This window comes from Pundamilia nyererei, unplaced genomic scaffold (assembly GCF_000239375.1).
Source record: "Pundamilia nyererei isolate P.nyererei 1_Seehausen unplaced genomic scaffold, PunNye1.0 scaffold00033, whole genome shotgun sequence".
Classification (NCBI taxonomy): domain Eukaryota; kingdom Metazoa; phylum Chordata; class Actinopteri; order Cichliformes; family Cichlidae; genus Pundamilia; species Pundamilia nyererei.
Window position 1 is genome coordinate 916,969 of NW_005187434.1, and position 12,789 is coordinate 929,757.

The 12,789-nt window shown below is 39.1% G+C and overlaps 3 protein-coding genes across 6 annotated transcripts in view; 1 reads left to right on the plus strand and 2 right to left on the minus strand.

The window, feature by feature from the left end:
• nfu1 (NFU1 iron-sulfur cluster scaffold homolog (S. cerevisiae)) overlaps positions 1-4,385 on the minus strand; it is a 5,940-nt gene extending 1,555 nt beyond the window's left edge. The window contains exons 1-3 of the mRNA XM_005729408.1: positions 4,268-4,385; positions 964-1,064; positions 602-737 (exon numbers count right to left, since the gene is read on the minus strand). Coding sequence (XP_005729465.1) covers positions 602-737; positions 964-1,064; positions 4,268-4,326 — 296 coding nt within the window. The 5' untranslated portion in view covers positions 4,327-4,385. The remainder of the gene's footprint in view (positions 1-601; positions 738-963; positions 1,065-4,267) is intronic.
• A 92-nt stretch (positions 4,386-4,477) lies between these two features.
• cunh9orf78 (chromosome unknown C9orf78 homolog) lies at positions 4,478-8,198 on the plus strand. The gene is made up of 9 exons (XM_005729407.2): positions 4,478-4,562; positions 4,727-4,786; positions 4,905-4,956; positions 5,077-5,147; positions 5,229-5,306; positions 5,487-5,684; positions 5,849-5,985; positions 6,066-6,170; positions 7,742-8,198. The coding sequence occupies exons 1-9, from the start codon at positions 4,486-4,488 to the stop codon at positions 7,837-7,839; spliced, it is 876 nt and encodes a 291-aa protein (XP_005729464.1). The 5' UTR covers positions 4,478-4,485; the 3' UTR covers positions 7,840-8,198.
• Positions 8,199-8,248: 50 nt separating this feature from the next.
• Positions 8,249-12,411, minus strand: med22 (mediator complex subunit 22). 4 transcript variants are annotated; one of them, XM_005729411.2, is made up of 5 exons: positions 12,334-12,411; positions 11,904-12,057; positions 11,160-11,240; positions 10,523-10,731; positions 8,249-8,899 (listed from the first exon to the last, which is right to left on the minus strand). In XM_005729411.2, exons 2-5 carry the CDS (start codon positions 12,024-12,026, stop codon positions 8,707-8,709), a joined length of 606 nt encoding a protein of 201 aa, XP_005729468.1. In that variant the 5' UTR covers positions 12,027-12,057; positions 12,334-12,411; the 3' UTR covers positions 8,249-8,706. The 4 variants fall into 4 exon arrangements, with proteins under 4 accessions (XP_005729468.1, XP_005729466.1, XP_005729467.1 ...); XM_005729409.2 differs by having other exon boundaries at positions 12,277-12,411; XM_005729410.2 differs by lacking the exon at positions 12,334-12,411 and adding an exon at positions 12,228-12,288.
• Between the last annotated feature and the right edge of the window lie 378 nt (positions 12,412-12,789).

Below are 12,789 nucleotides of genomic sequence, written 5' to 3' on the forward strand. Positions count from 1 at the left end.
ATCGTTCTCCACTGTCACACTAATGTCCTCCTACATGACATCCACCAACCTTCTCTGGAGGTCCACCTATTTTCCTCCTGCCTGGAAGCTGTATATTCAACACCCTTTGTGCAGCATATCCACTATCACTTCTCTGCACATCTCACTTCCCTAACCCTTCTCTGCACAGACCATCTCAGCCTTGCCTGGCTCTCCAACTTTGTGTTTAAACTGCTCAACCTGAGCTGTCCCTCTGACATGCTCATTCTGATCCTGTCCATCCTGATCACTCTAAATAAAATATTTAGCATCTTCAACTCTGTCATCTCTATTTTTTTTTTGTTTGTTTGTTTTTTGTCAGGGTCACTGTCTCCAAATTATACATCATAGCAGGTCTCACTACTATCTTGTAAAATGTCTCATTCACTCTTGCTGCTTTTCCTCTGTCACAAATCACCCCTGACACTCATCTCCATCCACTCCACCCAGTCAGTTATTTCACCTGTCATGTGCACTGTCCACCGCACTGACCGCATGTATTAAAACTCATCTACCTACATCTGTTATGCTAAGATGACTGTTTGACATCAGGCATTTCTCTCAGACCAGTAATCTCACATACCTGGCTAGAGGTGAGCAGTGTGCCTCACGAGGGCCCGCAAAATTCATAGTTCCTGTTTCAAGAACTGTCCGGCCAGGCAGGAACTTCATGCTGTTTGGATTTGGTGTATCCTGCGTCTGCACAAACATGGTCCTTCCTGGGAAGAGAAAAAACAAAGAAGAAGAATGCAACATAAATCACCTTTTTTCATTAGATGGTGTCCTTATTTTGTGCAGCAACTCTTTACTTTATTGAACTGCAAGGCTAATGTCACGTGTCCTACAGGCACCTGCTCAAACAGCAGCTGCATCTATTGGGTTCAAGACAATCACTCCAGTATTAACACATTCAATGTTACACATGTGATTATTCTGAATACAAACCAGGAACAATCCAGATGGGGTTTGAGGGCCATCTGTTTGAAACTCCTGTGGTATGTGAAGGCAAGTGTAATCCAGTGCTCTGAAACCCACTGACAGCAAGACTGAAAAATGCAGCAGATGAAGAAATTTAATACAGCCCAGCTCACACTGATAAATGAATGGTGTTAGAAATCAAAATGTCAAGCACCCATGCCAGCTCACTTCATCGAATGCCTTCCTCTCTGGAGCGGTGAAATAATGATTTCAAAACATGAAGGTGTGGTGAGACTAATCCACTAAAATGATTTGGTGCACAGTGTTTGTACAAAACTGTATTACAAACTGTTGCATAAGGCAACACGTAAAACAACCAAAGGGGTCATGCAGAGCTTAAAACGATACACTGTGCAATCAGTATTTGTCTTACTTTAGCCAAGGAGAAAGAACTGTCTGTATCATTTCACTGATAACTAAAAATTTATTTATTTTTATAAGACATTTGAATTACAAAATAGAAAACACAGACATACACTATACAATTACAGGCAAAAATGGCACTGTATATGATATGCAAGGAAAGTGGACAACAGCAGAAATCTGTCTGTTACTTTTATTTGGTGTTAGATTTGCCTGAACCTGCTGATCTGCTGGGATTTTCCCAAACAACCATCTTCAGTGTTTAAAGAGAATTGTCATAAAGAGAGAAAATATCTGGTGAACAATGGTTCTCTGGGCTAAAGCACATTGTTAAGGTCAGAAGTCAAATGAGAATGAACCTGATACAAATTCAAATGCAAATAACAACTTATTACAACAGAAGACCTTATCCAAATGCAAGACACATTGAAGCTTGAAACAGATGGGCTACAGCAGCAGAAGACCACACTGTGTGGCACTCCTGTCTGCTAAGAACAATAAACAGGATTAACCAAAAATTGGAAAATGGACCACTGAAAAAATCGTTGCCTGGTCTCATGAATTTTAATTTCTTTTTTTAAACAAATTTTTTTTTATTAAGAATTTTTCTTTTATACATATAAACAAAAAAAAAAGAAAGAAAAAGATTACAGTTGATCTGTACATTCGGGATGAATTTCAATTTCTGCAGCGATGTTTGGATAGTACAGTCAGATTTGTCATGGCTCCATCCTGCCTTGTATCAATGGTTTAGGCTTCAGGTAGTGTAGCAATCGTGCAGATTTTTTTCTTAGTATACTTTGAGCCCCTTATTTCCATCTGAGGATAAATTGGGAATACGTGGAATGACATGCTGCTCACCATGTACATCCCTTTGTGAAAGTGGTTATAATGGCTTGCTTCTTTAACCCTTTATTTACAATAGGGCTGCCACAAACGATTATTTTTGCGATTAGTCGACTAATCAGATCATCATCCATTGGACGTACAGCGTACAGCTTATTGCACCAGCAGCATCTGGTCTTATATAACTATCATTAGCTTACAGCTTGAAGTGTTTGTGCTAACTAAAAATAAAGACAAGATGGTAGTTTATTAATTTTTAATGAAATTTGCAGATTGTTTCGGTGAAGTTTAATAAACTCCTTGCTTTCTAAAATATAACAGGACACCTGAGTATATTCTCCAGCGTCTCACACTTCTGATAATCAGCTGTCTGCTTGACAGTTTTAGCTGTGCAAAAACTATAACTTTAATCGCAGCCAAACCGATTTACTCAGGAACAAATAAAATACTAAAGAAAGCCAAACAATAACATTTTTAAGTTATCTAAGTGACTTATATATATATGTTTAACCTGACTAGCGAAAGACGGCGGTGGGTTTGAAAACGATTTGCCGGGAGTCCGGTGTTCTCACGGCTCTAGTTAGCCTTGCCCCCGCCTAGCTAACGAGCTAGTGGGTAACAGACGTCTCCGAAAACGTCGGAGCGCTTTTGAAAATATGTGGTGTCTTGATAAACTGAGCAGATATTTGAGGTTTACACAGCTACATTCTCCCCTGAAAATATGTTAAACGTTTATTTTGTGACCCAGAAAGAATAATAAGAGTAAAGTTAAAACTAACTAGCTGCCGCCATTGTTGACAGCTGCGCTATGAATTCTGGGACACAGCTTCTTCTTCGGGGTTTAACGGCAGCTGGCATCCTTGTACATGCAGTGCTGCCATCTTCTGTTTCAGTCCGTTATTACACTCTTAAATCCTACTACTCATTCCTGCGTCCTTTGTGATCTTACAAAGCTTCAAACGATGCCTCGACTATTAAATTAGTCGTCGACGATTTTAATAGTCGACATAATCGTGACTAGTCGACTAATCGTGGCAGCCCTAATTTACAAGTGCTCTTTAAATGACAGTAACTGTTTCCGTTTTTGTTAAAGACATAATTCAAATGGTTCCAGAAGAAGGAGAAAACAGGCTTCATGGGATACTTAATTTATCATGGTAGCACAGGAAATTCACAAGGTAAAAAACAAACAAGGGCCTAAATTTTACCAAGTGAACTTCACATTGCCTTAACTCCTCAACCATTTTGGTCATGTCATGAAGAATTGAGGCAGTTCTTAAGGCAAAGGGGGTCCAACCCAGTACTAGAAAGACGTTTGTAATGACGTGTCTGAGTGTATAAGACCGTAGAAACACCAGCAGAAAGTTATTTTAGTTTTGCCTTTTGTAATTAATTGTTATTTATATTTTGTTTTGATGTTTTAATCCAGTTTAGTTTGAGTTAGTTTACAGAGTGAGTGCAGATTGTTTTTTTTTTTGTTTTTTTTTTATCACTTATTGAATTAAGGGCATATGTCAGAGGCAAGATTTAGTAAAATCAGTGCAGTTATAAACTTCTTAGGTGTAAATAAATATATCTACGAAAGCCTGATAAGGCAGTTTAATTTTTTTTTAAACCAAGCTAAGCGATACTAAAACCTGTAATATTTTTGTTAACTATAATAACTGCAATAACTTATGGATATGAACTGTCGAGAGTAACGGTGTCCCTGTGTACAACTCGGGATAATCCAGAAAAAGCAGATTAGAATCGGGCCAAAGTTTTAGCACTTATGCAACAAAAACAAAAAAAAACCCTTTTTTAAGTTTGCAAAGGTTTGTTGTGGTTGATACTGACGACTTTAAAGTGTTAATAAGCGGCTGTATGGTGGAGACGTTTAAAGCAGTAAAACATCCCCACACCTCCCTGCTCTGTAGCTCACTGCGTCACTCCGCCGTTTAGCCAGCGTGCTACCGTTAGCCTGCCTGACCCTGATGCTTAACATGCCGACACATTCATGCACACATGAAATAAAGCAAAACCAGAAAACAATGCAGATATAGATAAATACAAAACAACTTACAGACGAGAAAGTCTTGCTGAAATACCCAACAATCTGCCGACCTGCCTGTAAGTCGCCATGTTTGTTATGGTTAGCTAAACACGACGGAAGTGGCGCGGTAAATAAGGGGACGTGACGCACTATTATTGTACATTTGTTCGTCCCCTCTCTTATTCCAGCAGCACTCAAGTCCAGCTTCTAGAAAACTCTGAAATAATTTTGTGTTGTATCTAAAAAAAATGCCGTGTGGCAAAAATTTTAGAAGGAGAAGGGACTCGTCCGATGTGGAGGAGGATGAGACCACCGAAGAAGTCAGGTAGAGCCATCCGTTTAACCACAGGAATAAAAAAAAAAAAAGCCCTTTAGAGTAGTGCTATGCATGCTAATGCTAATCGCTAAACGCAGATAGTTTGTGGTCGCATTTCATACAAGCTGCCCAGGTAATGTGTTTGCAATCATTTGTGTTTCATGGATGTTTAGACATAAGTTGGAAGAGGCTAAAGAGCTACAGAGTTTGCGCAAACGACAGACCGGAATCAGGTAACGTAAATAAATCAAACCACGAACACGTTTCATCCTGTTACTTTGCATGAAGTTTTACAGTCTGTGGTTTGAGCAGTTACAATCACAGTTTTTTTTAAATATTTATTTTATTTAGTGTGACCGCCTTGTTGGTTGGAGAAAAACTTCCACCAGAGGCTGAAATTGAGGTAGGTAGTCAGTTTTGTAAAATATATATATATTTTTAAAATTGTAATATAGCTTCATTAACCAAGGTGTTTTGTTTTTTGAACTTACGTTTATTAACATTATTTGATTATTCCGCACAGAATGACCCATTTAAACTGAAGACTGGGGGAATTGTTGACATGAAGAAAGTGAAAGACCGGAATAGAGACATGTAAGTGAGTTTTTAACTATTTTTAGCATAATTGCTCTAAGCTGTGCATTGATATGTCATCATTTCATGTTATGTATTCAGGACAGAAGATGAGACAGACCTCAACCTGGGGACGTCTTTTTCAGCCGAGACAAACAGAAGAGACGAGGATGCAGATATGTATGTGTGCTTTTTTTTCTTTTTTGTTGTCCCAATGTCTGATTCTTTTCCCTCCACTTTAGTTAGATATAGCACAGATTACTTAGAAGAGACATTTCAAATCCCCAACATTTAGGACACAATTCAAGATACCCTCACACTTGTTTACAACATGGTTTTATCATAAATTTATCCTCACAGGATGAAATATATTGAGACGGAACTAAAAAAGAAGAAGGGCCTGGTGGAGGCTGAGGAGCATAAAGTTAAAGTGAAGAATCCAGAGGACCACCTGTACGAGCTGCCCGAGAACATCCGAGTCAATTCTGCCAAGAAGACAGAGGAGATGTTGTCTAATCAGATGCTGAGTGGCATCCCTGAAGTTGATCTCGGCATTGAGTATGTACCGAGAATATTCTAGTAATCATCTACACTTATTTTAGACTCAGCAAGAGGAGTCTTTTGACTAAAACTGCATTTTTGCATGAGATATGGCACGAACGAATGCTGCTTTTTACTTGTAGCTTTACTAATGCAACTTGTGTATGTAATTTATTTTCTAGTGCAAAGATAAAGAACATTATCCAGACAGAGGAAGCAAAAGCAAAGCTTTTGGCAGAACAAAGAAACAAGAAAAAAGACCACGGCACATCATTTGTACCCACGAACATCGCTGTTAACTACGTCCAACACAATCGATGTAAGTAATCTGAAGAGAGCGAGATATTCCACACCTAAATTAAAGCGGATTATACTGATCGAGCTGACTTTTTCTTTCAGTCTATCATGAGGATGCAAATGCACCGCAGAGACACCACAGACACAAAGAAGAACCCAAAGCAAGACCGCTGCGTGTGGGCGACACAGAGAAACCAGGTCCAGAGGGTAAGAGACTACAGATACGCTCACTGCTGAGTACACAGAAATAGTTCTATAACAGTTGGATAAACAAAAGAAAATGGGTGGGTGGAATCACCCCGGCGAGCAGGCAGTATGGACACTCGGCTTTGTGACTTTGAGATCAAGGTCAGAGGTCAAGTTTTCTGAAAATTATCTTAGCAATTTGGAGATTTTATCATCTCATAATTAGAGATGGACCGATCCAATATTACGTATCGGTCTGATACTGACCTAAATTACTGGATCAGATATCGGACAGAAATAAAAAATGTAATCCGATCTGAAGTATCACAAAATCACCTCACAAAATGCGCTACTTGGCGTAACCCAGCTCGGTGCGTCGGAGCAGTATATGTCACGTGATAGAGCGGTTATTGTCTGCGAGACCTGTCGGGGGCCATGTTGGGCATTAACAAGGAAAGGGGGGGCGCAAATAAATATTTTTCTTTATGTCATTTAAAAACTTTGAATAAGTAATTACCTGAATCTTACAACAAAAGTGGTCACCTGATTAAATGTATAGAAATCCATTATTGTATATAGTAAGTATTAGGTCTAATATACACCCTAGTAAGCTATAGTACTTTTTCCTTTGGGAAGGTACCATCTGTGCAGTCTGCAATTCTGTTGAAGAAAGATGTTGAATCTATTTAAATATTGTAGAAAAATAATTGATTATTGTGCATTTGTTTTACACTTGCATTAAATTAAAGTTGATTACATCGATTAAGGGAGGGGGGGTGGTTCCCTAATATTTTTGCTGGGAGTTGGTAACCCTAGTAATTAGGTAGGTAAGTACTCTTTAAAATACCAGAATAGGGAGGATGGTGTTTAAATTTAAATTTACATTTATTAAATTGATCAGTGTTGCTGAACTATAAAATGTTTTGGGTGCAGTGTATTTTTTGCACACAGGTGTAACAGAATGGCTTCAGTGTCTTTTTTTAAAACTTGAGTATGAACTTATACAAAATACAGCAAGATATTTATAAAAAACAGTTTTATTGATTACAAAATACACTGTATCGGATTCATATCGGTATCGGCAGATATACAAATTTATGATATCGGAATCGGACATTAAAAAGTGGTATCGTGCCATCTCTACTCATAATGACAATAATTTCACAGAATCAAGAAAAATCTCTGCACACGAAGGGAGAAGGCTGTGACCTTGAGACCCTCATGAAGCAGTAAATTAAAAACAGACATGAATCTGTAGCAGGAATGACTGCATAGACTCAAACACTTCAAAAACATTGCCAACTCAAAATTGAATAAAGTCTAAGTTGAAGTGGAAAACTGTCCTGTGGGCCAGACCTTTCAGAATGTGAAACTCTTGTTTTAAGTCACTGTCACTTGTGCATTTCCAAAAATATTTCTCAGTTTCAGGATTTTCTTCTTTTTATCCAAGCTAGATACAAACTGTATTACAATCATTGCATTTAATTTACTTTCAATGGTACCCCCCATTTACTTGTGTGTCTGTGTGGGGATTTATTGAAAATCTTTTTGAAACCTTTAATCTGATTTCTAACTTATTTGTTCATCCACAGCTCCGTCACCACCAAACTACCGCAAACGTCCAAACAATGAGAAGGCTACAGATGACTACCACTATGAGAAGTTCAAGAAGATGAATCGACGATATTGATGTGGATATATATAAAACCATTTTAAACTCAAGATTGGACCATAAATCATTTGAGGATCCCAAACAGCTTTTGATGGCATAGCTCTAACATCAGGGCCACACCGTGTAATTATTGTATATAGCTCCTGCTGTTTGTCTGTATACAGTACAGTTGTTAATGTCTCAGATGATTTCTTTTGCTCAGGATTGTCTTAAGTTTAAAAGACAGGAATATGTTAAGGATGCAGATTCTGGTCTTAAACTGGTCAGGTTTTTTTTTTTTTTTATATCGGTGACTTTTCCCTTTTTAAGTGTCCACTGTTACATGTTTAGCTGTAGATTTGTGTTTAAAGATTTCAGAAAAATAAATAAAAAAAGAACCAAAAATATTGTAATATTTGATTTAATCTGATGTGCAGTTAAATTAAACAGACAAAAGTAAACCAATGCCATTCTTAAAAAAAATAAAATACATTTAATGCAAAGTCTAACACAGGAATATAAAAAAGTACTTGAGTTTCAAAGGTGAGTTTAAAGTTGTCTTCATTTTCTTTTACTTCTTTTACTGAACGTGATTCAAGTCTAGACTTTTTACAGTGGAGTTCTTTATCAAATATATCTTCTAGTTTGTAACTAGGCTTGATGCAGATCTTGGAAAGCAGCAGTTGCACTTAAGAGCCTACCACTCAACACAAGCATTTTAGGTGGTTTAATACAACAGTCTCTTACTTTTGTGATGTGTTAATCCAAAAGAAACCATTCATTGCAAAGTTTAAGTCCAGTTTTAAAGTCCTCGATACAAAAAAGTAGCAAGTCAAACAACGGTTCACAAGCTATAACTGATCCAAACTGGGCAAAAGCAAACCGACAGGTGTCCCCCTTTCCTCCTCACGGTTTCTCTACGGAGGCGGTCCCGTGTCCGTTAAGGTGGTGCTGGGGGTTCGTCTCCTGAGATGGAGGCCCGTCCACGTCCTCGCGCTCCCCGTGCGTAGAACTGTTGCTGCTGTTCGCGGAGGCCCAACTGTCTCGACGGCGGTAGGCCTCGCACAGAGGCAGGTCAGTGCTGTCCCACTGACTGTAGCTGTGCAGAGCAGAAACCAGCAGGAGGCAAAGAATCAGTGCAGCACAGAAAGAGAGGAGCAGACGAGAGCAGCAGGTCAGAAACAAGCACAACCAACTCAGAGAGGAGCACGTGAAAGCACATTTGATAGAAGCACAGAGGTTATGCAGAAGCACCAGAAACAACTTACACATAAAACAGCAATTTATTCACGTGTTACTATTTAGAGGGATGACTGTTGATTAAGCTCAGCAGAAGGGTGAGAACAAGTGCTGATGGATCAGAAAAGCAGCGCAAGTGCACAGAGCATGGCAGACCCCAATTTGGCATGATGCAAACAGAGCTCAGAGACACCTCTTAACACTTGATCACAGAAAACAAGACAAACTACTTCAACATTTTGTCTCTACTTTATTTCTTAATCATCCTGGGTCTCTAGGAACAGCGGGCAAAAACTGGTAAACATGTGCGACTGTGGCTGACACTGATGTTAAGGTTACACCTTTTAGATTTTAGGGACGGAATGAAAAACATTATTGTGGAAACTCTAAATAAATACCAGCAAATGTGTGTGTTTAACTGCACAGACCATCCTTAAAATATAACACAAAAGGCCATCACAACTTTATTTGACTTAAATACTACATATAAATAATCTTAAATTGATTAAAATGATACTTTTACACACAGAAAAAAAAAATCTATAAATCCATATAGCTTTAGGACTTTAGATGTATATACGTGTTCTTTGTAGCACCCATCAAATTTCAACAATTCATCGATGGACACAACAGCAAATCAAGTGCTTTAAATGATAGATTTTTAATAAACTTTGTTCATTCTTTTCATTTTTTCTATTACTATAAATGAACAAGGAGTTCTCAATACTAAGATTTATAAATGCTGAATCTCTCCTGTCTACCAGATAATGTTGGGTAAACATCTCTCTAGGCCAGGCGAGGGGAACTCCAGGCCTCAAGGGCTATATCAGCTCTGTTTGGATCAAGGGCACATCTAAAACCTGCAGGACACCAGCCCTTGAGGCCTGGAGTTCCCCCACCCCTGCTCTAGGCCATCAGACGCTGCAGACTAGTTCCTAGGCAGTGACTAGTTGCTCTGCTGTGATTGGGTAGTTTTTTAAAATCAGACTGGTGATAACCAATTGCCTACTAATCACAAGGGACAATGAAAATATGAACAAGATCTTTTCCAAGAGCTTCATCAGTCACCTATCCATGAAACAACCAATCACAGCAGACTATAGTGTCTCTTCTAGTTGATTTGATCTAGCACTAACCATTAGAAGTAAACTCAGTAAATCTACTGTTTTTGGTTCCAAAGTGCTGATATTTAAGGGCATGCCACTTTAAGACTGAAGACCTCCCTCTAATCATCTCTTATAATGATTTCTTTTAAAAAGGTCAAGGCACGCACTAAATAGTAACAATGTAAAGGCGCTTGTGGTGAGATGAGGTTCATTACAAAGACCTATAACAATTTTGATGAAAGGCTCAGTTTAGACACTGTCACAAGCCCTTCCCAAGGCACACTGAAAACGGCGAAATGTGAAACAGCGGTGCTGGGAATGGGACGACAGAGGCGCAATGGGATGAGGGATGGGGGCAAGTATGAGCCTATTTATACCTGGAGGAGTAATATTCTTCCTCTAGCTCATACAGGTCGATGGCAATCTCGTCACGGAGTGACATGAGCTTCTTGTCGCACTCTTCCTGTAGCGAGCGGAGCTGCTGGTTCTGCAGGCTGATGGCGTCGTTCACGGAGGGGAAGTCGTTCAGAATTAGGAACTGCTTCAGGTCAGAGACCAGCTTCATGAGGGACTCGCCGGCACGTACCTGGCACAGAAACATAGAAGAGGGGAAGCAGGTTTGAAAATGATCATAGCGATGACTTGTTAAAATGTCAATTTCTGCACAGAAAAGATTTTTCGCTAAGTGTAGAAACCGATTCATTCACAGGGCTGTAATGCGTCTGTCAGTTACATACAAACTACAACATTTCAATACAAAGGATACTGCAACAGTAAAGTGCAGCCCCAGATGTGACTCTTCGACTAGTGCTAGTGCACACATCAACATGTTTACAGTAATATGATAAATTACATGGATAATATGTTAACCTTTCATTCAAAGGAGTCTTTCTTGGAAACAGATGTAACCAGCTTTGGATTTTTTCTTCCCCACAGGTAACAGAAATAAATAACAATAAAGCCCTGAATATGTTGCATACGAGTGTGTTGTCAGGCGTTTTCTGCAGTACTTACAATGTTGGCTGCTCTGACATGCATCTCATAATGGTCCTGCTCTGCCTGAGTAGGTCGGGATACCTGTGTCTCATCCTCAATCTGGACAAAGAGATAAGTGGTAGAATATTATACTCGTCATAATGGTGTATTGTATTTGGTCCACTTAATCAATGTAAACCAATTTGAAACCAATAAGTGACATTTAAACAACACTAAGCTGGTACTAAGGGACGTAAAGTGTGGAAAGAAAAAATATTCTCCACACCATTACACCACCAGCACCAGGATGGATCCATGCTTTCATGTTGTTTACACCAACTTCTGACCGTACCATCCAAATGTCATGGCAGAAATCGAGAGTCCGACCAGGCAATGTTTGTACAATCGTCTGTTGTCCAGTTTTGGTGAATATGTACAAACTGTAGCCTCAGTTGCTTGCTCTTAGCTGACAGCAGTTCCGTCCAGTGCGACTTTCTGCTGCTGTAGCTCTTCTGCATACCTCGACTGTAGGGACTGGTTAGTTTAATTACCAGTGCCTTCCTATTAGCCTAAAATATTCTGGCCATTCTTCAGGCATTAACACTGCACCTTCACACAGAGAACTGGCGCTCGTTGGTGCTCGCTTTGAACTTCAGCAGGTCGCCTTTGCCACATTATGATGTTCAAATGCAAGTAATAAGGCACGAAATGAGTTGTGAGCAGCTCTGATTGTAGTAAAAACACGAAAATACACAAAGAGGGAGGTGACAGTATGTCTGTTACCTTTGCTGTCTTGACTATTTCTGTAAAGTTGTCCATAATGGAGCGGATGTCATCTTTGAGCCTCTTGTTGTAGTTTTGCAGTAGAGTCTCTTTGCTCTGAGGAAGCACTCTCTGAGTAGTCATCGTGCCCGGGTAAACACACACCTCACGTCACCTGTGTACACCGAAATAACACACGCGGGCGCCTTTAGGCGATAAAGTTTACAATAAAACAAAAAAAGGCTAAACACATCATCAACGAGCACGCAAGTAGCTAGCACCGAAAGGCGCGTGCTTTCAAAACAAAAGCGAAGTCTCGCTCTCAAACAGTTTTCACATCTGTACCTGTATACGAATACACTTTAGTACGGATTATTGAATTACTGTTACATACCGCTTCTTACCACATATTCTACAATCACTTTTGTTTTCATGTAAAACAAACTCCTACGTTAGCGCCTCCTCCTTCTCTTGAAATTTGTGTGCTCACATCCGGTATCTCCCTGTAACACCGCACTCTACCGGTGCCTCCGGTAATTGCTCTCATGAAAAAAATATACACAGTTTAAAATTAGTTTAAAATTCCCAATGAAATAAGGTAGCAGCAATGTATTTAAGTAAAATATATAAATAACCAAAACAAAAAGTACTTTTAAAAATTCATCTAAGATGCCATTTTTGTGAATGCATAAAGTCAACATGTTGTGTAAGAATGTGATCGGAGTTTAAATAGAAATGAAATGAAATTTAAGACAGCGTGCAATCCCAAATTGGACATTTCTGTAGATGACCAAAGTATGTCTTAGATATAATAACGTATTTATTTCTTTTACCAACAATCAGTCCACTAACCGATGAAAATAAATCTTTTTTGCACACTAAGCATTGGAGGACCTACATTTAAGAA